The sequence below is a fragment of the Passer montanus genome, unplaced genomic scaffold (genome assembly GCF_014805655.1).
Source record: "Passer montanus isolate IOZ18808 unplaced genomic scaffold, ASM1480565v1 scaffold70, whole genome shotgun sequence".
NCBI classification, from domain to species: Eukaryota; Metazoa; Chordata; class Aves; order Passeriformes; family Passeridae; genus Passer; species Passer montanus.
The window spans coordinates 3,894,764-3,920,932 of NW_024372148.1; the positions used below are offsets into that span (position 1 = coordinate 3,894,764).

The window sequence follows — 26,169 nt, forward strand, 5'->3', positions numbered from 1 at the left end:
GCGGCCCCGGCCACCCCAAGCCAGCCCCGGGCGGGGCGGCGCTGCAGCGCGGAGCGGGCCGCGGGCAGCGGCGCCGGGAGGCGGCCAACAGCTCCTCCTTCTCCCTTTCCTCCTCCTCCTCCTCCTCCCTCGGCGCCGGGGTGGGCTCGCCCGCGGCAGCCGGGGTGTGGTGTCCTGCCGTGCCGTCCCCCGTGTGCGATGGACTGGCAGGTGCTGACCAGGGAGCTCTCCCTCTACCTGGAGAGCCAGGTCCGCGTGGGGTTCTTCGGCTCCGGCGTGGGCTTGTCCCTGGTGCTGGGTTTCGGTGTCGCCTACGCCTGCTACTACCTCAACAGCATCGCCAAGGTGAGCGGGAGGGCGGCGGGGCGGGCGGGCTCCGCAGGTGTCCCGCCGATGGGGACAGTCCCGAAGGTCACCGCGACCCCCGCCCGCAGGGGAGGGGATCGCACCTGAAAAGGCTGGGGGGGGCAGGGTTCTGCGGCCGCCTTGTCCTCAAATCCCTCGTCCGTCCCCTGGAGGTGCCGCGCCGGGGTCCCGGCCGGCCGAACCCCCGCTGGAACCCCACACGGGCCCGGCAGCGCAGCCTCCCCGGCCGCCGGGGCTGCGCCTTCCGCAGGGGCCGCCGCTGACCCCCGGAGGCCGCCGGCCTGCGGTGAGGGAAGGCTCCCCCGGTCCTGCTCGGGCTGCGAGGGGAAGGGGCTCCGGTCTCGGCAGTCCCCAAAATGCGGTTGTACCAGTTGGAGAGCTTGGCCGGGTGCCATGGTTTGGAGAGGGAGGTTAGGAGACTGCCCTCCACAACACAAACCCGACCTACTTGGTTCAGTAGCGGGGCAAGCGATAAAGTAGTTTTGCTGCCCTTGTGTCCCCGTCGGTACCATCCTAAGTACCTCTGGGGGCACCATGGCAGCGTTTTGGGGGCTGGAGCACTCTTGGGCATCTCCTCATCAGCAGTAGTTCTACGGATGAATTAGGCAATCGCAAATTACTTGGATACAGTGAGCCTGACGAGATCTGAAGTGGCCCCCTGGTGAGAGCGCCTCGTTGAATGCGTAATCAATTGAAAATACGCATATCAAAAGGGTTTTGACCGTCGAGGATCTGAGTGTTGCTACAGTCCTTCAGAGAACCGCTGGGAACATAACCTTCCTCTTCACAGAGAAGAGAGTACTTGATTTTGGTCAGAGGAGAAAAACGAAGGGATGATGTGCCATTACAGCTGTTTATGTGGAATGGTTTTCCTGAAAGCATGTGTTATTGTCCTATTAACGCTTGCATGCTGGGGAGTCATTGTAACAGAGAGGTATAAGAAATGTGGTTGGTAGAACCTGAGATGTTTGGAAAACAGGGACTTTTCCATGTTAATTGGTAAACAAATGGAAACTCGAAGCAAATTGTCTGCATGCAGAGCATTATTAGAGAGCAGGAACCGGTGCACTTGTGTACTGTAGAATGAGATGGGAGGAGAAGTGTCCTACCAGGCTGAAAAAGGTACTGCTGTCAAAGTGCATGCATGAATTAAATGCCATTTTTGTGTGGTCCAAGAAAACAGACTTGGTAAAATCTTTCTTGTTTACTAAGAAACAGTGTGATTTTAATTTGTCAGTGAAGGAACAATGCTGGTAAAATTAGAGATAGATCCTGATGTTATTAGAAATACATAAAGAATCCATGATGTTTAATGGGTTTCACTTTTCGCTTGGGCATTTTGGTATTTTGTTTGGTTTTCATTTACCTGTACCATTAAAGGTAAGAGCATTGCAAATCATTATATGAAATAAATTAGTTAATTGAGAGAGGATTTAAATAAGCTTTATTTATTTATTTATTTATTTGCTTTTTAAATTTGTTTTAGAAGAATGCCCATGTCTGACTGCAGTCTCTTTTCCTAGAAACCCCAGCTGGTGGCAAGCAATGACCGTTTCTGCCGCTTTCTCGAGGAATATTGCCCTGTTGTGACAGAAACTTACTATCCCACAATTTGGTGCTGGGAAGGTCGGGTACAGACACTCCTGCGCCCCTTTATCACGTCTAGACCCCAAGTACAGTACAGGAAGTAAGTGCCTTTATTCTGGAAAGTGATTGATTTGATATCCAAGTATTCTCTTACTCTGTGTCACACCCACTGTCATTGCTCAAGTTCATGCCTAGCTTTTTTGCTTTATGCCCACCTTTACAACTTTGTCATAGACTTGGGACTGCCTTTATCATGGATTTAATATGAAGTAGGTTTGAAAGGACCATGTTCCCAAATGGTCCTGTTTTAGCTCAGAGTTTTTTAGCATTGAAATATATGTGACAATATAGGAACTCATGTGGTTATATGTTCACGGGATTACACAGTGGATGAGGTCTTAAAAGTCCTCTGGAGGTCACCTAGTCCAACTGCCCTGCTCAAGCAGGGTCACCCAGAGCCAGTTGCCCCAGATCATGTCAACATAGCTTTTGGATTTCCATAAGGATTTCCATAAGGATGGTGACTGCACAGTACCCCTGGGCAAATTGTGCCAGGGCTCGGTGGGGCATTCTCACATTAAAAATTTGTTTCCTGATATTCAGAGGGAACCTCCCATGCTTCAGGGTGGGCACATTGCCTCTTGTTTTTGTCAGTGGGCAACACTGAAAGGAGCCTGGCTCCATCCTCTTTGCACCCTCCCTTCAGGTATGTAACACATTGCTAAGTTCCCCCTATGCCTTTTCTTCATGCTGAGCAGTCCCAGTTGTCCCAGCCTTTTCTTATAGGAGATAGGCTCCAGTTTGTTCATCATCTTTGTGGTCCTTTGCTGGATTATCTCCAGTATGTTCATGTCTGCCTTGGACTGGGGAGCCCAGAGCTGGACTAACTACTCCAGGTATGGCCTCACCAGTGCTCCATAGTGGGGCAGGATCATCTCCCTCAATCTGCTGGCTATAGTACTCCTAAGCCTCCACAGTCTCCAGACTTTTGGCCCTCTTGCCTGCAAGGGCACATTACTGGCTCATGTTCAACATAGTGTCCACCAGGAGCACCCTCGGGTTCTTTTCTGCCAAGCTGTTTTCCAGATGGGCAGTCTCTCCTGGCTGTTCCTTCCCAGGCCCAGGACTTTGCACTTCCCCTCACTGAACTTCATGAAGTTCCTGTCAGCCCATTTCTGCAGCCTGTAGAGGCCCCTCTGAATGGCAGCACAGTAACTTGGCTTATCAAATATTCTCGTGTTCAAATGCCAGAATTTTGCAAAGGTCACACAGTCACTGTATCTGTCTATTAAGGTACAACATGTTGTAACTTAACCATAGCACGGCCACATTCAGCCTTGTTTTAAATATACAGAACTTCTGGGATTTTCAGAGTAACTTTTACCTGTGGAATTTTTACTTGGCTTATCAAATATTCTGGTGTTCAAATGCCAGAATTTTGCAAAGGTCATGCAGTCACTGTATCTGTCCATTAAGGTACAATATGTTGTACCTTAGCATGGCCACTTTCAGCCTTGTTTTGAATATACAGAACTTCTGGGATTTTCAGAATAACTTTTAACTGTGGAATTTTGGGTGTCCACCAGGAGCACCCTCGGGTTCTTTTCTGCCAAGCTGTTTTCCAGATGGGCAGTCTCTCCTGGCTGTTCCTTCCCAGGCCCAGGACTTTGCACTTCCCCTCACTGAACTTCATGAAGTTCCTGTCAGCCCATTTCTGCAGCCTGTAGAGGCCCCTCTGAATGGCAGCACAGTAACTTGGCTTATCAAATATTCTGGTGTTCAAATGCCAGAATTTTGCAAAGGTCATGCAGTCACTGTATCTGTCCATTAAGGTACAATATGTTGTACCTTAGCATGGCCACTTTCAGCCTTGTTTTGAATATACAGAACTTCTGGGATTTTCAGAGTAACTTTTACCTGTGGAATTTTTGTTGTGTTCTTTCATGCCTAAGAGGCATGCCTACAGAAGCAACATTTCCCTCACTCTAAGAAGGAAAAAAATCCCTTATATTTATTTTTTTGTCCTCAGCTGATCTCTTTCACACAGAAATGAGACTTAGTCTGGCAAATGAGGCATTTGGCACAAGACCTAAGGAGAAGGACTTTTATGCGCCGGAACCTGGATGCAACACAAGTTGTTTCAGCTCTGCTTGCATGGTAGAATAGATTTAGCATTTAGCAGCTTCCCTTAGTTTTAGTAACTAGGAAACATTTCAGTGGTATGGCCATGTCCACTTCTAGTCCTTCTTGTACACTTTTATTTCAAGGGATTTGAGAAAAGAAACATAGTTCTGTGGAGCAGTGCTTATTTTGCAACATTGTGTTGGCAGTACTCAGTAGCAGTGCATCTACTTCCCATTACTGAAAAAGGGCAAAGCTGAGCTAATGAGTCTGACAAGGCTGGTCACCTTTAAAATCTGCAGTAGTCACTACCAAGAATTTCAAAAGAAAAATCAAATGCCAGGTAGGCTTACATTTCAGCAGTTTCTACACCAACTCCCTCCAACCATTCAAATATGAATATATTAGCTTTTATCTACAAGTTTGGCTATCTCTTCTCCATTTGGATAACTACTTCTCTAAATTATGAAAGTAAAGTAGCACTTTAACTGTTCAAATTTCCAGGAAGTGGGAAGATTTGTATATTTCTAAAAAAAAGAACAAAACCTTTTTGTCATTGTTTAATGCATGCATATCTTCCTGAGATATTACAATATTTGTTGCATTATTAAGATATATGCTATAAGAGTGCATTCTAGCACAGTTTGTAGTGATACAGGATGAAAGATGCAGCAGTGTGTGTCTGTGTTCTGCATGTTTGAAACATAACAATCCATTCTACATACATTCTTTGGATGTGTGCTATCAAAAGATTCTTAGATGATTCAAAGGAAATCTGCAGTACACAAAAATGCTGGTATAAAACACAAGGCAGTGCCAAAAATCACATTAGTTACAAGCTTCCAGTACATCAGCAGCAATTTATGAAAGGCCATGTCTTCATTTACTGTCTTCATTTACTGAACGGGAATTACTCTGCAAATTGACTGTTCTAACTCTTGTCAGCTGTAGGTGTAACTCCTTCTGAATGCAGACATGCCTAGTCAGGTGGCACTTTGAGTATTAAAACATAATGAAAAATGCAGAATTCATACCTCTTAATTTGTAAACTGCAAGCACTCTTAATAGCATGTATGTATTTTTCAATCTAATCAATGTTGTCTTAAAATGTACCTTTCAGTGAGCTCATTAAAACAGCAGATGGAGGACAGATTTCGTTGGATTGGTTTGATAATAATGACAGCTCATATTATCCGGATGCCAGCACAAGACCCACTGTCCTGTTATTGCCTGGCCTGACAGGAACAAGCAAGGAATCCTACATTCTTCATATGATCCATCAAAGTGAAACACTGGGATATAGGTACTGTTGTTTTTCACTGCTATTCATTTTGCTGCTTCTGGCAGGATCCAATATCAGTATGTATATGTATCAGATACATTCCTAAGGCAAATGAGATCTGAATACAGTAGTTTATGTAAGAAAGTGTTGTTAGCAATAATAATCATAGTGGAATTATATAACAGGCAGTACATTTGGAAGGGCTGTTTTAATATCTACAGATGTGCCCCAGAGATTGCAGTGAACACCAGCTAAATCTGTATAGGGCTTTGCTGCTGCTTCTTAAGTCATTATATTTTATTGGTGTTAACCTTTACACTTCCTAGGGAAAGGGTTTGTATTCAGCTCCAAGAAGACTTGTGTGGATGGGTTGCTGGCAGTAGGCCTTGGAGGAGGTCAGCTTCTGAATGCCAAAACTGCTTGATTCAGCAGCCTCAAATTCCTGGGTGTAGAAAGGAGAGCTAGCCTACTCTTACTGATGGCATTTGAGGGGGTCTGTCACCTCTTCATTGTCACTGTGTAATTTAGTTTCATTCTTAAGGCTTCTGGTCAGATTTGGGTAACATAAGTGGATTAGTTGATGAGTAGACTCCTTTACTTAACTATATTGCTGCTGCTGCTGCTGCTGCGCATTAAAATAAGTTGTCATTGTTCCAGGATCTGTATTTGGAATATTAGATTTTGTCTTTGCAGATTGGCTTCTGGTGCTGACTCCAGTAAGTTCTTTGAATATGTGTATATTGTCTTCTATCTACATGTTTGGTTATCTCTTCTCTATTTGGATAACTACTTTACTAAATTATGAATGTAAAGCAGCACTTTAATTGTTCAAAGTACTTTTCAAATCACCTTAAAACTTAGCAGTAAAAAATATCAGAGGAAAACCCTAAAATCAACAACTTGTTACTATTAATTTTTAAACTGGAAGTTATATCTGCATTTCATCCCCTAAGGGAAGAAGGTAGACCATTAAAAAGTGGAACTTTAGGTCAGATTTCAAGAGAATCATATGATTTTGTTTTTAAATAGCAACATTTGAGAAAAATACCAAAATAAATATTCTTTCATGCCTTTAACTCATCTAACTATGTATATTATTTAATAAAATTATTTCAGTGAGATGGTAGAAGAGCAATAGAAAAGTAATATTTATTGAGAAACTATGGATTCTTAGATCATGGTGATACTGCTAGAAGATTCAGAGACTTTCACCAACAGAGAGAGACCAGAAACTTCTGCTGTACCAGATGAAAAAAAAAAACATTCCCAAGAACCTGCAACTTAGATCCAGCTGTCATTATCATTTTGACTTGGCTCATTTCTTCCAATTTAATAGTATTATGTAGCTTTGGGGGATGTCTACACACGGATCTCTGACGTTCTTTTTTCAGAGCACAGCTTTAGGCTGTGCCCTGCACTGTCAGAGCTCATTGCAGAGTGCAGGCAGGACATGTCTGTACTACCTTCAGCTAAACCTTGGGGTTCTCACCCTGCAATCTGACCTCAAAAAATCACAGAGCTCTGACAGTCCCACTGAACTCAGCGAACTCCTTTTTGGTATAAAGCTTGTTCCACACAGGTCAGCCTCTAGGATCTATAGGTCTGTAAATATTTATGTGCTGAACTTATTCATAGAAGTGGCTCGTTTTTCTTTATGCATTTTCATTTTTTGTGTGCTGGTTATCTCTTTTGGTGAAATTAACAATGTGCACAATTGAATTTACTGTCTCAATTTTTAGATGCGTGGTTTTTAACAATCGGGGAATTGCTGGCGAGGAGCTTTTGGTAAGGATGACTTCTAAGATAAACATCTCTCTCTTATAAGTGGTAATTATGAAATCATTTGTGCCTATTTGTACAGTTGGATTTAAATGAGAGAAACTCAGAGCATGGGTTGAAAATGCAGAGAAGATAATTCAGCCGTCTGGTAGATCAATCATGTACCAATATTAATTTTTTGTTTTGAAACCCTAGAGGTCAACTGGTCAACACACAATTTTTTCTGAACATTTCATTTTAGGAAATTATTCAATTAATAATATCTGTAACACTAAAATGAACAATCCTTCCATTTTCTTTCCAAAAATAGTGTAGTATCTAAAATGTGCCCATCTCTGCTCAGTCATTGCATTTTTCTCCCACTGATTTAACATACATATCCAAATATAATCCACTGTAATTTCTTTTCCAGTTTAAACTATATTTTTATATGGTTAAAAAGGTGCCATTAAAATTGATCCATACCACATGTTAGTAAATTAATGAACCAGCTTTACATGGATATCTGTATCCTGAAAGCTAAATGTGTTCTCATATTTTTCTCAGCAATTGTGACACAAACTCAGCTACAGAGGACATTTTTTTTGGGACAGACATATCATGTTTGCTTAGAAATAACTGGCCATTCCTCAGATGAAAAAATCTTGAAGCTGAACATTTTCTGCAGCTAGGGACAAGGCATGATGAAATATTGCTGAATAAGCTTTGTTTTTTCTTATGCGTTCTGTTGACAATTCTGCAGCTGGAATGAATGTGCATAATACTTGGTATTGTTTAGCATTTTTTTAATCCCCTGGTTCAAACTTTAAAAAGCTCAGAATGTTTTTTCATAATCAGATAAAGCATTTCAATGCAAATATTGCCATGTTAAGAGTAGTTTTCTGCATACTTTTGGAGATGGATCTACAAAGCAGTTTTGTGACACACAAAGTCCTTATTGATGAATTTCTGAATCATTTAGAGAAAAGATCCCTTGTTTGGATACATTGTGTGTATTTTACTGTAATCGGATTTAGATCTTTAAGCTTTATAAGTTCTTGTGGTGCAGCAAACCAGCTAAAATTATCACATTTTCTGCAAAGAGGTTGCAACATTTTAGTATAAAATCCCTGCTTAATGAGTCTGAAGCATAGTTAAGCACCACAGTAGAAATTAGTTATGTAAGTAGTTCTTTTTCTAGTCACTTTAAAGATAGATTCAAAATTGCAACAAATAATAGTTGCTTAAAGAATACTGTACTCATTGATTAATAAAAGCTATTGTGAATTATTGCTCTGGAATAATCAAATTTTATATTGACCACAGCCACTGTGAGCCAAGATGGTGTTTTAAAATATCTTCATACAAAGTGTAGATAGCTAAACATTAAACTGTCTGGAATTACCTGAATTTAAAATGGATGATATAGCTTTAGTTTTATAAACTTTAATCAAATATACTTTCACTTAGAATGCATTAGATCCTAGTTACCAAAAATAATTTATTTTTCCTTGTAAGGTTGACTATTTCATTAAAATAAAACATATTCACACTTTTTATAAATAATAGGATGTTAAACAGTGAAGAGTGATTAATGTGGATGAGAAATGGAAAAGCGACATAAATGGAAATTAAAAATGTCTTCAGTTTTAATTTTCTAGATTTAGTTTTTCTTTCCATTTCCTCATCTTTGACGTCAATAATAATAACATTTCAATATTCTTGTTAAATGTGTTCTGTTTAATTAGTTTAGTGTTGTTAAAATCGAGCCAGGCAGTTTAACTGAAAGCAATTTAAAAAAACACCCTTGAAATCCATTGTTGCTTCAGTCAACAGAAAAGTTCCATTCACTCATAGTTATGTATTTTTATATTTAGTTTTAATATTTACTGAATTTTGGCAGTTCAGTCAGTACCTATAGTTAAGTCCAGGTCATTAACATGTTCCAAGCAGCTCTAAAGTTAAAAACTTTATTTCTCTGTAGATGAGATCTGGACAGCACCACATTAGGAAAAAACTTATGTCACTGTGATTCTTATGGTGCCTAAATGGACTTGTCTCCCTCACAGTGCTCCAGGTAGTCCCTCAGGCTGGACTGTTCCGGGTGTCTGTGCAGGGGAAGCTCAAAAGTTGTGCTTCTCCTTCAATAGCAGGGAAGTGGTTAACCAAATCTTACCCAAGGGGTTGCCTGACCTGATGCCAGCAGAAGTCATTCCAAGTCTCAGTTCAGGATTTAAAGAGACACTAATGGTGGATAAACAACAGATAATATATGTTTTATTGCTTTAATTAATAGAATACTTTGCTAAATTAGGTAAACCATACTGGGGAATTTATTGATCTGCTTATTTGGTTGTGTTGTACGTAGAATCTAAATATGGGTTAGTTTTCAAATGCTGACTGACAGAACTTGAAATCTAATGGTTTCTTTTGCATTTGAATGTGGGTGAATATAGTAAAATTGTTGTTATAACTTCTTTTTCTGTAAACCACAGCATTTATAATGTTTCCATTTCCTTGGGGTATTTTAAAAATATCATTGTCTAGCTAGTTCTGATCTAGTTCTGTCTACTTTAGCACATTGTTCTCTCTTCAGATTTTGTCTAATGACCTAGAGGTTGCAGATACTGAAGATACCTGTCACTGCTTTTATTTTATAACAATAATAAGTATAACTCCTTCCTTCACCTCCTTGTGAAATGTTCTGGATTTCTATTTGCCATTTAGTGAAGCTTCACAATAAATGCTAAATTTATCTTCTTATATAATGATCCACTATTCAGTTTGCTTTGTCCTTAAAGGATAACACAAAAGCTTATGATGGCATTTTTTTTCCCTCTTGACTCCTTACAGACACCAAGGACTTACTGTGCAGCTAACACAGAGGATTTAGAGACTGTTATTCATCATGTGCACAGCTTGCACCCCTCAGCTCCATTTATGGCAGCAGGTGTTTCTATGGGAGGGTAAGGTTGTGTAACACAAGTCTCAGCTTAACTGTGATCATAAGACTGGTGTAGCCTGATTGTAAATTATTACTCTGGAATAGTTGCATTGCTTACTGACCTTCAAGCAAGTTGGGTTTCTCTCCACAAGTTAATATGCCGAAGACTTTTAGAAACTTTGTATCTTTGAGGCTTTTACCTCTGTGTCAGGGAAGGTTGAAATTGGCTAGCATTTAAAAACTGGAGGGAGGGTGGAGAAAGACAGGGAACAGTGACAGGCAGATTGACAGCCAAATAGGTAGGCAATACAGTCTTCAGAAACTATGGAGGCTATCTTCAGAACACAGGGATATAAAACAGGATCTTGAGCTAATACACCATGTTTCATAGCAACCTCTGGCAATAAGATTTGTCTTCACTCTGTGTTCTGCAGTGTGTGGGTAGGTTAGGCTGGAAGAGGTGTGGATATCTGCTCTGTCTGGCTCAGAAGCAAGAAGTAGTATTGTTGTTCAAACCGATAGGGATTGGTAGAGCCTGTGGTATTAAGACTTGCTGTGTCCTGGCTTCTCTCCAGAAAGCACAGTGAGAACAGACAATGATAGCACAGTTTCTTAGCAGAAAAAAAAACAAAAACAACCCACTGCTAGAATCTAGCAGAAATATCCCAGCAGCCTCTTTAACAAAAAACGTAGCAGAGGAGAATTTTCCTTAGGAATACTGCAGACACAGGGGTAACTTCCTGAGACTCCCCTTTTCTCTGATAAATTTTTTGAGGGATGGGCAGATACAGTTCATATATATTGATACTAATATATATTACTATGTATTGACTACTATACTATACTACTTTGCTATATCAATGACTTATAGGAGCTTTGAGATAAATACATATTTGCTCAAGACTGGTATTTTTTTTTGCTTTTTCACAAATCTTTAGTCACTAGGTTCCCTGTTCTGTTGATTAGTGGTCCCAGGAGGGAAAAAGGCTAGTCAGCCTAACTTCAGTTCTTTGGGAAGATCCTCTGTGAGCTATTTCCAGGCATATGGGGAATAATGGTGACTGTTTTTATCAAGGGCAAAACATTCCCAGGTGATCTGATTGCATTCTATGAAGAGATGACTGGCTTCACTGATAAGGGGAAAGAAGAGAATGTTGTTTGTTCTGAGGATGGTGTTTGTTCTGAGACGTCTTTTGTACCAAAAGACTTACAGAAGCTGTTCTTGCTGCAGAAACCTTTCCCTTGCTATTTTCCACATCCCTTGCTTGTGCCAGCTCCAGCTGAACTTCAGTTTTCCTAACTGCATCCCTGCATGCTTGGGAAATGACTGTTTTCCCAGATAGATGACCTGTCTTCCACCTTAAGGATACTTCCTCCTTGAAATTGGTCAGAAGAGTTTTTTTCCTCCGTGTGGTCTTCTGCCACTCTTGCTCAACTTCCTGCATAGCAGAATGTATCACACTTCTGCTTTATGTTTGGTTATCCTTTAAGTCCCCTTTGCTCATCAGAGCCATCTAATGTAAGATCTTGCCAACTAGATTCCGGAGCAAATGAAAGCCAGCTCTCTCCAGTATTATAATTCTGCTGCTTACCGTATCCACTTACTTTTCATCTTAAAAATCCACCATCAAATAATCTCAGTGGCCAAGACTGTTCTGCATCTTCTCTACCTGACCAGTTCTTCCTTACATATGAATAGCAGATCCCAATAATATTTTTCCTATCTAGATTCTTGATTGTATATCAAAATATTGTCCTCAACACTCTCCAGAAATCTGGTCTGCTTGTGCCTTGCTGTGGCAGTTGATGCTGGGATGGCTACAATTTCCTGTGCCTGGCAATTATGAAAGGCTGAAGGGGTGGTAGAAGCTGACAGTTCTGAGACTGATACAAAAGGCCACATCAGTCCTTAGTGTAATTTCTGTCCTTGGCTTATCCAAAATACTAGCCAAGTCTGTTACAATGGCACAGGGAATCTGTGTTGTGTACCTGGTTCATATGTAACCAGCACCACTGGGCAATTTTAGTCAAGGTGTTCCACCTTCCCCCTCCAATATGTTTTTAAAATCCTGAACCAAAACCAGAAAGCATATGCTTAATTGTACAGAACACTGCAATAGTCTATAATCATCTACATGAGAACTATTTCCTTGCTTCAAAATTAATTGGAGCATTGTGTTTAAAATTAAGTAGGAACAAAGATCTCATCAGGGACATACTGCAAAAATCATCCACATGTCTTAAGCTTACAGGATTTTTTTATCATCTGTTGCTTTTCAGAATTTTCTGAATAGTCAGATTGTCTATATTAAACAGATTTGCCCCAGTTTAGAATTAAAATAGATACTCATTTCACAGACATATATAAATGTAAATTAAAGTGCACCTATTCCACTACCCCAGTTTAGAATTAAAATAGATACTCATTTCACAGACATATATAAATGTAAATGAAAGACCACCTATTCCACTGTCTTCTGTAGGTATTATTGTGGAAAGAGACTTAATTTTGTAACATAAAGATTCCTACAACTTCTCTCTACCACCTATTCTCTGTCAATTCTGTTAGAGAAGTGCTTCTGCTAATGCAACTTTTTTTTGGTTGGTTTATTGGACTGCCATCCTATGATGTGGTAGGTAGTGCAGAGGGATAAAGTCTCTGTGATGGAAGGCTGGTTCATAATGTCTTCGCTAAAGGTTGCTGTCTCCTGAAGTACAGTAGATGAGCCAAGGTACAGAGTGTGGCAGTCCAGGGAGCTATCTTAATGTTACTAATCAACTGTAGTTGTTTGTGTTGAAGATTTGGAATTAAAATGCTTGTTGTAAATTTATGGTCTCAGGCAGTAAAGGAAGACTTAGAGCTTTTCCGCCAGTATTTTTGTTTTACTCTCTTCCTGCTGTTTCATTTTTTCTACATTTGAAGGGTGGATACTTGTGAACTCCCCCCATTTTCAACTCAAGTGTATATTAGCAGTAGAGACTGTAAGCTGCAACTGGTCAGAAAGATAAGACCTGAGCCATTTATTTGGGTCATAATTTTGTTTCTCTAGTTTTTTTCATTATCCAAGACTTCACATACTTTGTGTTAAAGAAGAGCTATGTTCTTTCATATGTGTGAGGTGAGGTAATGGTACTACCTTAATCTCAGAAGACTTCTTCATAGTGAGGCAGGTGTGCCAGGGGCAGCTTGCATTTGTCAGGCATGCTGATCAGATTTATCACATCTGGAAAACCAAGAGTTTGTAAGATGGTAAAGTTGCTGACACTTGGGAACATTTGTTCCATGAGTAAGAATCATTTGACTTTTCCCTCCCTTTAGTGATTTAAGTAAGACTAGTACATTTTTATTTCTAAATGCACTCCTACTCACACCCTACACAGTGAACCCTGTTCCTCTCTGATAGTAGAGAAAGTAAACTTCATGAGTCATATGTTGATTAGGTGACTACCTTCTAGGTGTACTGGGTACAACTGTAGGACTCATACCAGAAACTATTGAAAAACAGACAAAAACATGGCTGTTACATTTACTCTAAATTGAAGCAAACAGTTTGATAGTATGTATGTTTCTCTTTTTCATTTGTAGCATGCTTCTTTTAAATTACCTGGGAAAAACTGGCAGAGACACTCCTTTAATGGCAGCTGCAATTTTCTCTGCGGGTTGGAATGTTTTTGAATCTATAGAATCTCTGGAGAAGCCACTAAACTGGCTTCTTTTCAACTATTACTTGACCACTTGTCTACAATCCTCTATCAGCAGGTGAGTTGCCTTCTGAACTATTTAGCAAGGTGGAAGGATTTTAACATGAAATCCACAGCACATATAAAAATACTGACAAAATTAATGCTGTAACAACTCTAGTTGTTCTTTGTGCATTATTTGGTAAGTTTTGAAATCAAAAAGATCTTTTAAAGAAAGTCAATCTAACTAAGGGGCTTGCAACAAGCCAAATTTACTTCTGTATCTATAGATGAAGTAAATAGATTTTTAAAATTTTTAGACTTGCACATATTGACTTTGGGAAGATTTGCATATATAATATTTTTTTTAAGTTGGAGTTGGCTGCAAAAGCACAGAAAGGCCTAGTTCATAATTGGCTTTATAAAAGCAGGGTGTATTGACTTTGGGAAGATTTGCATATATAATATTTTTTTAAGTTGGGGTTGGCTGCAAAAGCACAGAAAGGCTTAGTTCATAATTGGCTTTATGAAAGCAGGGTATATTTTGTATTCCCAAATATTAAGTTCTCTTTTCTTTGGCATCTTTCTCATGGCTTATACAGATTTTTACCATGTTGCTGGATGTACCTACATATGGATGAACAATTATTCTGCTCTTGGATTCCAGACAGATTTTTGATAAGAGAGAAAATTAAAAACAAGCATGTTAGACAGTTACTTCTATAAATGTATCTATAAAGCAGAGAACTTCTAAGTTGGTTTACATAACAAAATTACAAGCCCTCTAATTTTAATATTCTTCTTTTTAGGCATCGACAAATGTTGGAGAAATTATTTGATATGGATCTTGTGATGAAGGTATGTGAAAATGCTACTTCTGCTTGAGCTGGATGCTGTTTTCCAAATGCTGACATGGTTCCCTGTTTGAATTCTGTACTTCAGGCTAGAACTATTAGAGAATTTGATAAGCAGTTCACTTCAGTCATGTTTGGCTACCGTTCAATTGATGATTACTATGAAGATGCTAGCCCATGTCGCAAGCTGAAGTCAGTAGGAATTCCAGTGTTATGTCTAAACTCTGTGGATGATGTTTTCTCACCAGGTCATGGTAAGTTTAGGCTTTTAAAAATATATTTATCTGTATATGCAGTCATTAAGACAAACCACATAGGTTTGAGAATAAACTCAGACCTATGTGTGGAAGTGTATTTAGATGTTACTTGCCATAGGATCAAAACATCCATGGAAAGGAAGATAGCAGATGTAGTGCCCTCTGAGAAGCACCTGTTTCTGTTCACCAAGTATGAAGAGAACCCATAAAAAAGGTTGGATTCTGATGTCATTCTGTCTGGGTGTAGACATTCAGAATTTAAAGTGTAAACAAGTGGGTTTTTTTATTGCCATTCTTTGAGTCCCTACAAAGAATGTGTGGGAGTTGCTTATGTTTGAGATGACATGAAATGCTCATCTGTTGATCTCAGTGTCACCTCCTCTGCCTATAAATCAAAAGCAAAAAAACCCAACCAAGTTAGATCAGCTATATCTAATCATGTAGGCCAAAATCTAGGGTAAGGAAAAAGATACACACAAGGTGGGCTCCTAGAAGGAGGCAGGTTGAAATTAATAAGCATCATCAATATCAGCTAAGTAACAGGCTGAAAACTCCATTTTCCATTTTCTTTCTGTTTCATGCCAAACATGTGATCATTATGAACATTTTTCTTTTCCTCTGAAGATCAAAACCCTGTTGCTAACCATTCTGAAAACATATGCTTGTTCCTGTGGTCTGTGTGTTGGTGATGGTTGTGTATTGGTTATAGCTTCTGAGAAGGAGAACAAAAGCTAATGTAGAAGAAAACCACTGAGATGAACAGCTGTTTGAGGCAACAGTCTTCAGCAATGAGTACCTGACGCCTTTAAAAATGTAGTTTATACAGCTGATTTATTTCAGGGAAGTTTTCTTCTGCCACCACAAGTGAAGTGAGATTGTTGTAGAAGGAGTCATGAAACCAAAGCGAGCAGGCAAACAGATCAGAACAACAAGCAGAAATGAAAGAATTGGAAGAAACTTCTGTGTGTATTGTTTATCTGTGTGCAGATGTATAACACATGCAGAAACATGCACACATATTACTATTTATAGTTTGAAGACCAGTTAGATACAAATGTTAGAGACATGAAAAGGGCTGCTCCAGTGGATTGCACTAGAAAAAGTCTGATTTCTTCTTTAGAACAAAAAGCATCCATGCTTTGCATGAACAATGTAAAGAGGTGACAGACACCTAATATGAGGGGGGGAAATGGTGACTCTAGATTAGCCAAACTACCTATCCTTTACAATGACCAAAACAGAGGCTTAAAAAAAAATAAGGTCTGGATAAACATAGTAATATTATAGTGGAATACTGTATGCACCTTGAAAATTTTGCAGTTCAAAGACTTTCTGAAACAGAGTTAGTCCCTTTGTATTTATTTTCTCTGTGAGATTTTTTTTCCTTGAAATCAGACAGTTGCTTGGTGTCTCAGTTTATAATGGCCCAAAAATGAGAATGAATAGGTTGTGACCCTAAAATCAATAACCAAGTATAAAATCTGGCTAGTGATTCTGAAGATAATTTTTATAGATCTTAGGACCCTGGAGATTACTTTCCCCATAGTACTGTAGGGAGGTCACCTGCTGTGCCGTGTTCCTTTCACAGAGTATCTGAGAGAAGGAGCAATGGCTTCACCAAGCTAGTGTTTAGCACTAGCTTAGTTTGTGGTTTCTGTCTAAAGTTAAGTAATAACTGTGGCAGGGTCTACCTAGTTAGCATAGTGACAACAGCAGTAAACCAGTCAGTATGCCTCAGTCCCTGAAAGATTTGTTAACCTTTCCCAGCCCATTATGACTGGGACTGGGATATTTGTTACCTAGATGAAAATTAGTGCAGATACTCCATCCCCTTTTTATCTCCAGCTCTCAAGAGCCAGCTATTGATCTGACCCTATGACATTCAACCTGAACACCAGAAAACACTTTTTTTACAGTGAGAATGGTCAAATGCTGGCATACTTTGTGTGGTCTCCTGATCTATTGAGATACTCATAACCTTACTGGACACAGTTATGGAAAACCTGTTTGAGCCAGGGGTTGGACTAGATGATCTCAAGATGTCTCTTACAGCCTCAGCAGTTCTGTGATGTGTAGTTTGCGTACTCAAAGATTGAGTCCCCTTAGAGTACACCTGTAGTAGATCTCTCAATCCTTGAAGCTCTTTTGTGAAAGTAACACAAGTCTTGGTGAACAGTGGGATGGTTGTTTGTGTAAATGTAGGTATCTAAACTATTGTGAGGATGCCTTAGAAGTCTTGAAGTGTAGAGGGGGGCAAGGTAGAACACCAGTACTTCTGAAGCAAGAAGTGGTAAGAGTCTATTGTAATAACAGTCCATCTTCTCTTAAAACTCTGATGGCAACCAGCCTTTCTCCATGAAGATATTTGGGTGGTTAGGCATTCGTTTATTCCTTGTTCACAGAGTTAATGCTGTTAGCTGTAAACCCTTGTACTTGTGGAGACAAGTTTACCTCAGAAAGGGCCACCAGGACGACGATGATTTCCTGCTAATAGCATGACTCTGTTATATCTGTCTATCCTGGGCTCCCTTTTCATTTGTGCTGTGTACCCTCGCTGGGAATTGTTGTGCTGTGCTGGCAGGAGAAACAGAGCACCCCTAATTAGCAGCCTGGGATTTATGTATGCTGCCATTAGTTACTGGAGTTCGTTCATCTTGACATTTTGACATCTTCTGTGAGCTGTTTTATGTTAGCAAACATAAAGGGCTGGTGTTAGTCTTGGAGGTGAATTTATTCTGGCAAGTGGCTTTTTTATCTAACTTAAAAACTTCTATGTGTGGACATACAGAAGTTTGTGGCAACCAAAGGCAGTTTCCACTCACAACTGTATCATGGATTCAAAGCCATAGTCATCCAAATCCCAGCCTTTTGTTGACTTTGGGGACTGGTTATTTCATGCCTCATTTCTCCCAGTAATACCTACCAGCTTTTGAGCTACCTTCCAGTTCTCTTGTAGATGGCTGTGGTTTCCAAGAGCTGGGAAACCAGCCTAGAAAACTCATCAGGGAGAAAGCTGTGCCAGAATTCCTTTGTGTTTAAATTGTTTCTATAAAGCCAGGCACATCTATCTTCCAGTAACAGAGCTTGAGGGATACAAACCCAAGTCTGCTTTGTCACTACATAATGTGGATCTAAAGAGATACTTCCCTTAAAAAGTGCAGATGCCGCCTCAGTTGTTTGTTACTACCTGATAATTTCTTCTCATGTGCTTTTTGGTACACTTTGTACTTCCCAGCAGTTATTTTTAAATATATTGTGAAAATGTGCCATTTGACCTCAATCCAGTATTATGAAGAAGCAATCAATTTGCAGTCCTTCCTTAATGTTGCTGTTTAAAGTTCACAGAGCTTGGCAGCTGATGTATCTGTAGTTTAATTCTGGAATGCAATTCTCATATTGCATAATACTGACTAATGAAAACAAATGCTTTCTTCATTGCATGACACTTCTCTCACCAGAGCTAATTTAAACAAACCACTGCTTTAGGAAATATGTATTAAAGCCAAGTCAAGCCCTTGTATTTTGTAAATGTGAAAAATAAATCAGGAAGATGATGTGATAGCATTCATTATCACTGTCACATTTAACTTTTCATCTGAAGTGGCATTTTTCTCTGAAGAGACTTTAAGCAGTGTATTAGGCATCTGACTTGAATTTCACTATACTAATGCTTAGCTAATTGCTGCTGATGAGCATTGTGCCTGAGCTGGAAGCCTGCCCTTGGAGCCAGGTACCATGCCAGCTCCCTCCTGATCCACTGTGACAAATAAGTGCATGTCTGAAGCTCAGTTATATATATTTTATTGAACTCTCTGAAGTTTTGTGTCCCCCTGAATTCAAATTTGAATTGTTTTATGTGTTAGTGTACATCCTGTTACATAAATAGCACAGTTGAATGCAGTTGTCAGAAGAGACCACATGACCAAGAAATAGACAGATAATAATTTGGTTAAAAGTTTAAGGAACAGAAGGAAATGAAGCAAAAAATGGACTATCTGACAGCAGTGACTTATATGTTTCTTCTTTTGTTCTTTAAGAAAATAATAACTTCTTTTTGCCAAAGAATGTACAACAAATTGGCTTTAAATGAAGTAATTCTGCATATAAGTATTCACATTGTGGTTCTGTGATCACAAATCAGGTCTGTGGTTGCTGGATCAAACAGCAGTACAGATTTTGGCCCAAAGAAACTTAAGTACAAGGTTATGTGTGGACAAAAATGAACAGTGGTATCTTTTGGCATGCAATCCTATCTCCTAGAACGCATACATCCAGTGCTCCATTAATCTGCCTTTTACATTACAAAATTTACTCTGTTGCATTGTGGTTTTATTTATTGGATGGCTAACAGGAACAGCCTTGAGAAAAGTACAACACCACTGCCAAGCATCATTTGCATTTTGGCACTGAGGAGCAACACAATATACTCAATTCTCTTCTGAGAACCTCCAGAGCAAAAAACTCTGCTGGGGAGGAGTTACATGGACAAATAGAGGGAATTTTAGGAATGGGAATATGATATTTGTAAAGATCTGCATGTGGCTTGCACCTTACCAGGCATGGAAAATAATGAGTATTCTAGTGCAGGACTGGTAGGCTTCCAGGAAAGAGCCACTTTAGCCACTTTAGGGGAGGCAGGCAGCATGTGGCACCTACTACAGTATTGCCAAGCAGTGTGGGAATGAATGACCACCAGCAATCTGATTTGGGAGCCATGATTACACTGGCAACCTCTGAATGACAGGCATGCAGAGGTCATGGTGAGTTTGGTGGCCTGTAAGGGCTTCCCCAGCTGGGTTGGCACAGTAGAGGAGACATTTATTGTGATCTCCCTTTTAATCCCCCAGCAAAGCAGTTTCTTATCAGGAAGGGACATTCTCCCTACACATTGCCACTAGTCTGCCAAACTGAATGACTGTGATGTTTTTGCACATTTTAGCGAGTGAAGAGGTATGTTCAGTCCAGTTAGCAGCTGATCCTGAATCTGTTAGAACTGATGGAGTTCTCATACCTATCTCTGGTACTTGGAGGTCAATATATTCCTTCTCATACCCTGCACAGAAGCCTATTTATTAGTCTCCTCAGTGACCAAGCAGACAGCTGCAGAATGAGCGTGGAAAGTGTGATTCATTGCCTGAAGCAGGCATGGGGTTTGTGTCTGATCCCCAATTCTCTCTTGGGATTCTGTTTAACATGGACCACAGGCTACTGGAGTGAAGAAGAGCAGATGGTTTGGTACAGATAAGTGGGCAAATTCCTATGCAGTCAGCAGAAGGTGACATGAATTGCAGCCACTCTCTTTGTACATGGCAATGTGTTCCTCCACAGAATCCAAGAGAGGCAGATCAGAGATTGCTGAGCAGATTAACTCAGGCAAAACTCCAGACAAGCGCGTGCTGAGTCTGAAAATGATGCATGTGTTAGATTGCAAGAAATAACACATTGTTTTCTGCATCTCATGTTCTCAGCATGTGCTATTCCCCAGTCTAGGCTTTTACATCATTGACTTTTTAGTCTGGCCTCAGTACTGCTTTAAAAGGGCCAGATCCTGCATGCAGCATTTTCAGTTTTCCAGCTGAATAAAGGAAAAGCCGAGGATTTCTTGTAGAAACAGTAAGAAGCAGAGTTTCTTTCTCCTAGTAAGGAATCAAAGTCACTTAGTAAATGCTGGAATCTACAAAATACTTAGATGTCTGCAATTTTGAAAGGAGGGAAAGAGTGGAAGAAAGGGATAGCACTGAGTAGTAAAGAACCTCACATATTTGGCAAGAGAGCCCCCATTGCTCTCTGGAGCTCAGTCCGAGCTCCCCCAGGGCATGGTCAGGTACCTAATGTAATGGGCAGGGAGTTTGTAAAACACCTTCACAACAGACACTAACCCAGCTCTGCAGGCAGTTGGTTTTGCATCCGTGCTGAGGCCCTGGAGTGGAACAGAGCGTGTCGTTCCAGGCACTGCTGGTAGGGACCTCTGAGGCACAGGCTGCTCCCCTGGCTCCACAGGACCAGTGCTTCTGCCCTGATCTATTTTAAGTTGCACAGCTGTTCGCCACAGTCATTGCACTCAAGTTCTCCTGTGACTTACTCTGGCTGAGGGTCCTTTTTTGGCTAAGCAAAGGGTTATTCTGTGCTCTTACTCCAGTTGCTGAAAATGAAGGCAAACTGGCATCTCAAGCACACAGCTACGAGTTTGCCAGCACCCAAATGAAAGTAAGGAGAAGATCTATGAAGTAGGCAGTAATATGCAGAGATAGGGACTATTCATTTGAGATTGTTCCTTTACCCCTTTATACATTTGCTGACTCCTAGAAACAGGAATGAGTGGAAGGTGTCTCTGAAGGAAGTGCCATCAGAAAGGGATGTGAACAACTGAACATGCTCAAAATTGAATCTGAGTAAAAGATACTTTAAAGTAAATGAAGAAGTAATATAAATCTTGTGAATGACTTGCTGCTTAGTGTAGGAGTGACAAGGCATTTTTAGTTGAGCAGTATGTGACTTAAAATCAGCATTATTCTTTTCTCATAACCTTTTTCAGACAACACAGTGAAACTGCTGCTACTCCCTTCTTTGGACAAAGCATTTTTGTTTTGCTGTTGCTTTTTCTGTCAATCTTGAATAATCAAAAATCTGTATGATTTTTATTTTTTTTCTGTTTCATAAAGTTTCTTACTTGAAAACTGGAAATTTGAAATGCATTATTTATTGAAATGTTCTGAGATTTCTGTTTATTCAGATGTCTACTTAGCATACCTAAAACTCCAGAGAATTTTCTTAAATAACTTAATTTTTATGGATCTGTGGTGTTTGCAGTCTTCATATAAAGCTCCACTGCTGTGTCAACCAGTTCAAATGATACCAGGGTGGTGCCATCACACCAAGTATCCTTTGTAAAGTCATTTGCTTCCTCTGGTGTCAGTCTGTGCTAAGTGACCTCTGTTTTCCTTCAGAAAGGGAACTGCCCAGGTGGTGAAAGTGATTAAGCCACACATCTATGCAGAGTCAAAACAGGAGGCACTGAAGCCTCCCTCCTACACATTTCCAGATCAGTGCAGATCTCAGGTGTCATTCACTGATGACTTCAGGCTAATTGTAGGCTATTGCTGAAATGGCCACCTCACTGAGGGCTCCATCTGACTGTGGCTGCCACTATTCAGATGTTGGCATTAATATGGGGAACTGGATTAGGGTGCTAATCAGATCAGGAAAACCAACCCAGCAAAAGAAAAATCCTTGTACTACCCAGTCTAATAATCTACATTCTAAAATAATTTCTAGCAGTCACTCTTCAGAGACTAGAGAGCCACTAATCTCCTGGGATCATCTTTCTGTGTCCTTGTACAGTTGTTTGCTCCTTCCTCTTTCTGTGTTTACCTTGTGTCTTAGATTATGGGCTCCTCAGGGCAAGAACCTTCCCCCAATGTGTTTGCATGGTGTGTTTTAAACATGCAGGTATAAACATATGGCAGGTCGGATATAATGGTAATCTTTTATATTAGCTGATAGGATATCCTACAGACTAAAATCTTACCCTGACATTAAAGTTTCTGTGCTTGGAGTCTCATACAATTGCAACTGAGGTCCCAGTTCCTCTGCTTTTCTGAAGTTGAATATTGCAATAACAGTTAAAAATTAGAGGGCTGATTGTCCTTACACTGTTTATAGCAAATCCTAAGTATGCATTAACATGGGTGCTGTTCCATCAGTGTGAGTGAAAGACAGGTGAAGCTGGAATTTTTACAGCAGCCAAGGGAAAAAAAAACCCACACATGTAAGGTGAGTTAATGATGAAGAGAAAAATGGCTTTTATTACAGCCGTGGTTCTAAATCCTGTAAGACATTTAAATGTATATTAATGTTGTGTACATTTAAATGTGTATTAATGTTAATATTCATACATAATATGAGAAATGTTTAAAAGAAACTTTTCAATGGCTGGCATTTCACAGAAGGTTAAGGACTTAAAACGTTTTTCCCCCCTTTTAGCTATACCAGTAGAAACTGCCAAACAAAACGCAAACGTTGCTTTGGTCCTGACTTCATGCGGAGGCCATATCGGTTTTCTGGAAGGAATATGGCCAAGGAAGTGCACTTACATGGACAGAGTCTTCAAGCAGTTTGTGCAAGCTGTGTTTGAGCATGGAAATAAAATCTTCAGCATGTAGCTTTGGACCACTGTAATAGCACAGTGGCACATTCTGACAAGGGCAGTCAAGCTTAGTGCACAAATTTTAACTCCTGTAAGCCAGCAAATGGATAAAGTCTATTACTACATGCAAAAATATTTTTGCCTAAGATTTTGTAGCAAGAAACTAAATATTATGTTGTCACTTTTATATTTATTTTTAATATGCCTTACTATGAATGACCTTAAATGAAACAGTGTTCTGCATACATCAAATTGCACTTAACCAAAACTATCAAGTAGAGAGATTATAATTCCTCAGGATTTTAATTTAAACCAGTATGTATTTAGGAGATTTTATTTAGATGTCTTTTACTATTAGAATGGCAATACTCTAAAGATCTTATATTATTCTTTCACATATAGTACCACTTGGTCCATTCCTTAGAGCACTAAAGGTGAAAATGTTAAAATAATAAAACAAAAGGAGGGATCAAATAAAAGTACTGATTCTTCAAATAAGTCAAAATTTCAGCATGTTATTATTCCACAGCATTAGACTGATACCTGCTTTTGCTGTTCTGCCCTGAGAGTATTCAGATTTAGGACTGTTTATTGTTTTTTAAACTATGTCAATGCCATACTTGTCTTACATGGTTATTTTTTAAAGAGCTAATTTATAGTGTTTACATATAACCAAAAGATTCCTTTAAAACAGTACTGTAATAACTTATGTAATTAAAAGACATTTTGCATTTCAGAGTTTATGTAAAGCTGGGTGTTGTCACATAAGTAAGTAACACATACTTCATATAACTGGTAAACTCGGTGATTGAACCTGCTATGTTTATATTACCTTGCAAGAACATTTCAGTTTTAAAGAATGAATATTAGAGCATCAAGAAATTATTATATAATCTGCTTTAGATTAAAAAAGAAAAACAAATTCAAACCTTTTGTCTAATATCATTTCTGAAAAGAATGGAACAAAATGTTTAAAGAAAGTTGGGATGAGGTCAGAGTTGTGCCTCTGGTTTGTTTATTTTATCATTTGTCACCATTTTGGCAGTAGGTTGTCAAATCACTGAAGCCACTGCAAATCAAGTTCTGCCCTAGCAGCTTACAAGTTTGTGAGGGTGGCTGAGGCATCGCTGTTCTCCTGAGCCCTGACAGAGCGACAGCCAGTGTGGAGAAAGGACACTTGGACAGAATGTATTTTGAAACTGTTGGGAAGCCCTAATTTAGGGCATACTGAAATTTAGAACAGGCCCTTAAGCAGCATCTGTGGAGCTCCCATCTTTTGCTGATCACTGATTTGGGCCCAGCCACATACAAGAAGTCAGGAAAGATGCCTCTGCATTTTTATTTTTATCTTTTGAGTGGGGTCAGTACAAGAAGAAAATGCAGCTAAAAAAAGCAAGTCAGGTCTTTTGTCTCAAGCAGTACGTGAACACTCCTCTTGCAAGGCATGTTTCCTAGTAACAGCAAAGGAAGAACAAAAATACTTTTTGTCTTTAGAAAAAGAAATTAGGACATGCTATACGAGAGCTGTTTTGTAAGGTAGACTGTTGAATTAAGAAAATTAAAAAGTGCTTTCAAGTTTTGACTTTTCAAACATGCACTTCCCCAAATAATGTACTCTTACTTTTTCTCTAATAAGAAAAATGAGGAAGGTGACTTGCAAAAGCAAAATGAAATTTTTTGCATGCTACTACAATACAGAAAAATAGTATATTAGTAGGGTGCCTTATTTATTCTTGTATTCATTTCCAGGTTTTATGTTCATGCAAAAAAAAGAGCAATAAAAAGTGTATTTAGTGTTATATTTGTAAAATTGTTTAGGTACAGTACTGTTCAAAATTCAGCATATAGTATTAATAAAAATAAAACCACTTACATTAAATCACACCTTACTGTTTAAATAAAAGTATTATGATTAATGCCAAAATTTCTGTCTCTCTGCACTGTCTTAATTTATGTCTGATCCCTATACAGATCTCCATGAGACATTTATCTTTAAAGCTACATCAAGCAAAAATCTGTAAAGCTGGTGTTCCCCCCGCCAATATACAGTGTCCTTGTACCCCATTAGGGAAAAAGCACAGTGTGCAAGGTGGTAACAATCAAATTTTAATATGGGTATCTTCAAGCTTTCCCAGTAAGATTTTCTGGAACAAAAAATTCAGACACCTCAGATCTTAAAGGGTACACACAAGCTAGAAGCAAGTGCCATAAACATTTTTGCTGTGTAGTAACTTCATACCTCACATACAGTTTTTATGAAGTGAGCCAAAGTCCACAGTGTGCACTCTACTCAAAACAGTGTGAATCCACAGGGTCTTTATTTGGCTTTTCATGTGATCTGAGTACCCAGGCATCAACAGGGATAGGTAATGCTGAAGGTGGAGAAAGTTGTTAGTTCTCAATTTACTCATTACTGAAAAAATGGAGTAGAACAAAAATGAAATTCCAAGCCACAAAGGCTGCAGACACCTACCTCTTAAAAAAACTTTTTTCCTAGATCAGAATTCTAAAGTAGCTGAAGTTGAAGCTTCTTTGAAGGTGGGGTCCTCTAAAGATTATCTAGTTCCACCCTGCTGACTAAGACAGGACATATACATGCTCCAGAACATCCACCTCTTCTCATTTTTCCCTTGGAGTCAATGCATAGTACAGTTCTTTTTCTCTGTAAGGCCTTCAGTCACCCAAGAGCCATTCGTGGCCTCAGCTGTCTTAGCATCAGATCATAAAGACCAAGACTTTAAGGTGTAATTTACTATGTCCACTCCTGGCAAAAGAAAAAAAACCAAAAAACAAACAAACCAAAAAACAAAACAAAACAACCCCCCCAAATAAACTAAAAAAGAAAATACGTTAAAAACCTGAACACTTCCAATAGGCAAATATGGTTCTTTGAATACAGAGAAATGAATCCATGGTATACATTTCACACTGAACAGAAGAATTAATGCTCTTTTCAGAAACCAAGACACATAACAGTACCATTTAAAATACTTAACAGAAAGGGCTGTGGATGATAGTCTACAACTCCACAGGAGCTGGTGTCAAGAAAATGCCAATAAAGCATCAGTGACTCCAGGCATGTCAACATGGTCCTGTCAATGTGGCACTGAGTGTCACACTTCAGGTACCAACACGCTGACTCTGTTTCAGAGTGCAGTCGCTCCGAGGCCTAG

General features: G+C 39.5%; 1 protein-coding gene across 2 annotated transcripts; it reads left to right on the forward strand.

Moving 5' to 3' along the window:
* Positions 1-57: 57 nt before the first annotated feature.
* On the forward strand, positions 58-24,920 carry ABHD3 (abhydrolase domain containing 3, phospholipase). 2 transcript variants are annotated; one of them, XM_039730076.1, is made up of 9 exons: positions 58-345; positions 1,890-2,053; positions 5,195-5,377; positions 7,096-7,141; positions 9,968-10,080; positions 13,645-13,818; positions 14,549-14,597; positions 14,682-14,847; positions 22,834-24,920. In XM_039730076.1, the coding sequence occupies exons 1-9, from the start codon at positions 199-201 to the stop codon at positions 23,010-23,012; spliced, it is 1,221 nt and encodes a 406-aa protein (XP_039586010.1). In that variant the 5' UTR covers positions 58-198; the 3' UTR covers positions 23,013-24,920. The 2 variants fall into 2 exon arrangements, with proteins under 2 accessions (XP_039586010.1, XP_039586011.1); XM_039730077.1 differs by lacking the exons at positions 7,096-7,141; positions 9,968-10,080 and having other exon boundaries at positions 68-345.
* The last annotated feature ends 1,249 nt before the right edge of the window (positions 24,921-26,169 follow it).

Excerpts from the sequence above, each read along its gene's own strand:
- ABHD3 (XM_039730076.1), top strand. The coding sequence starts at position 199 with ATGGACTGGCAGGTGCTGACCAGGGAGCTCTCCCTCTACCTGGAGAGC. Across the intron at positions 2,054-5,194 it reads CCCCAAGTACAGTACAGGAA|TGAGCTCATTAAAACAGCAG; the intron begins GTAAGTGCCTTT and ends TGTACCTTTCAG. Across the intron at positions 14,848-22,833 it reads TGTTTTCTCACCAGGTCATG|CTATACCAGTAGAAACTGCC; the intron begins GTAAGTTTAGGC and ends CCCCCCTTTTAG.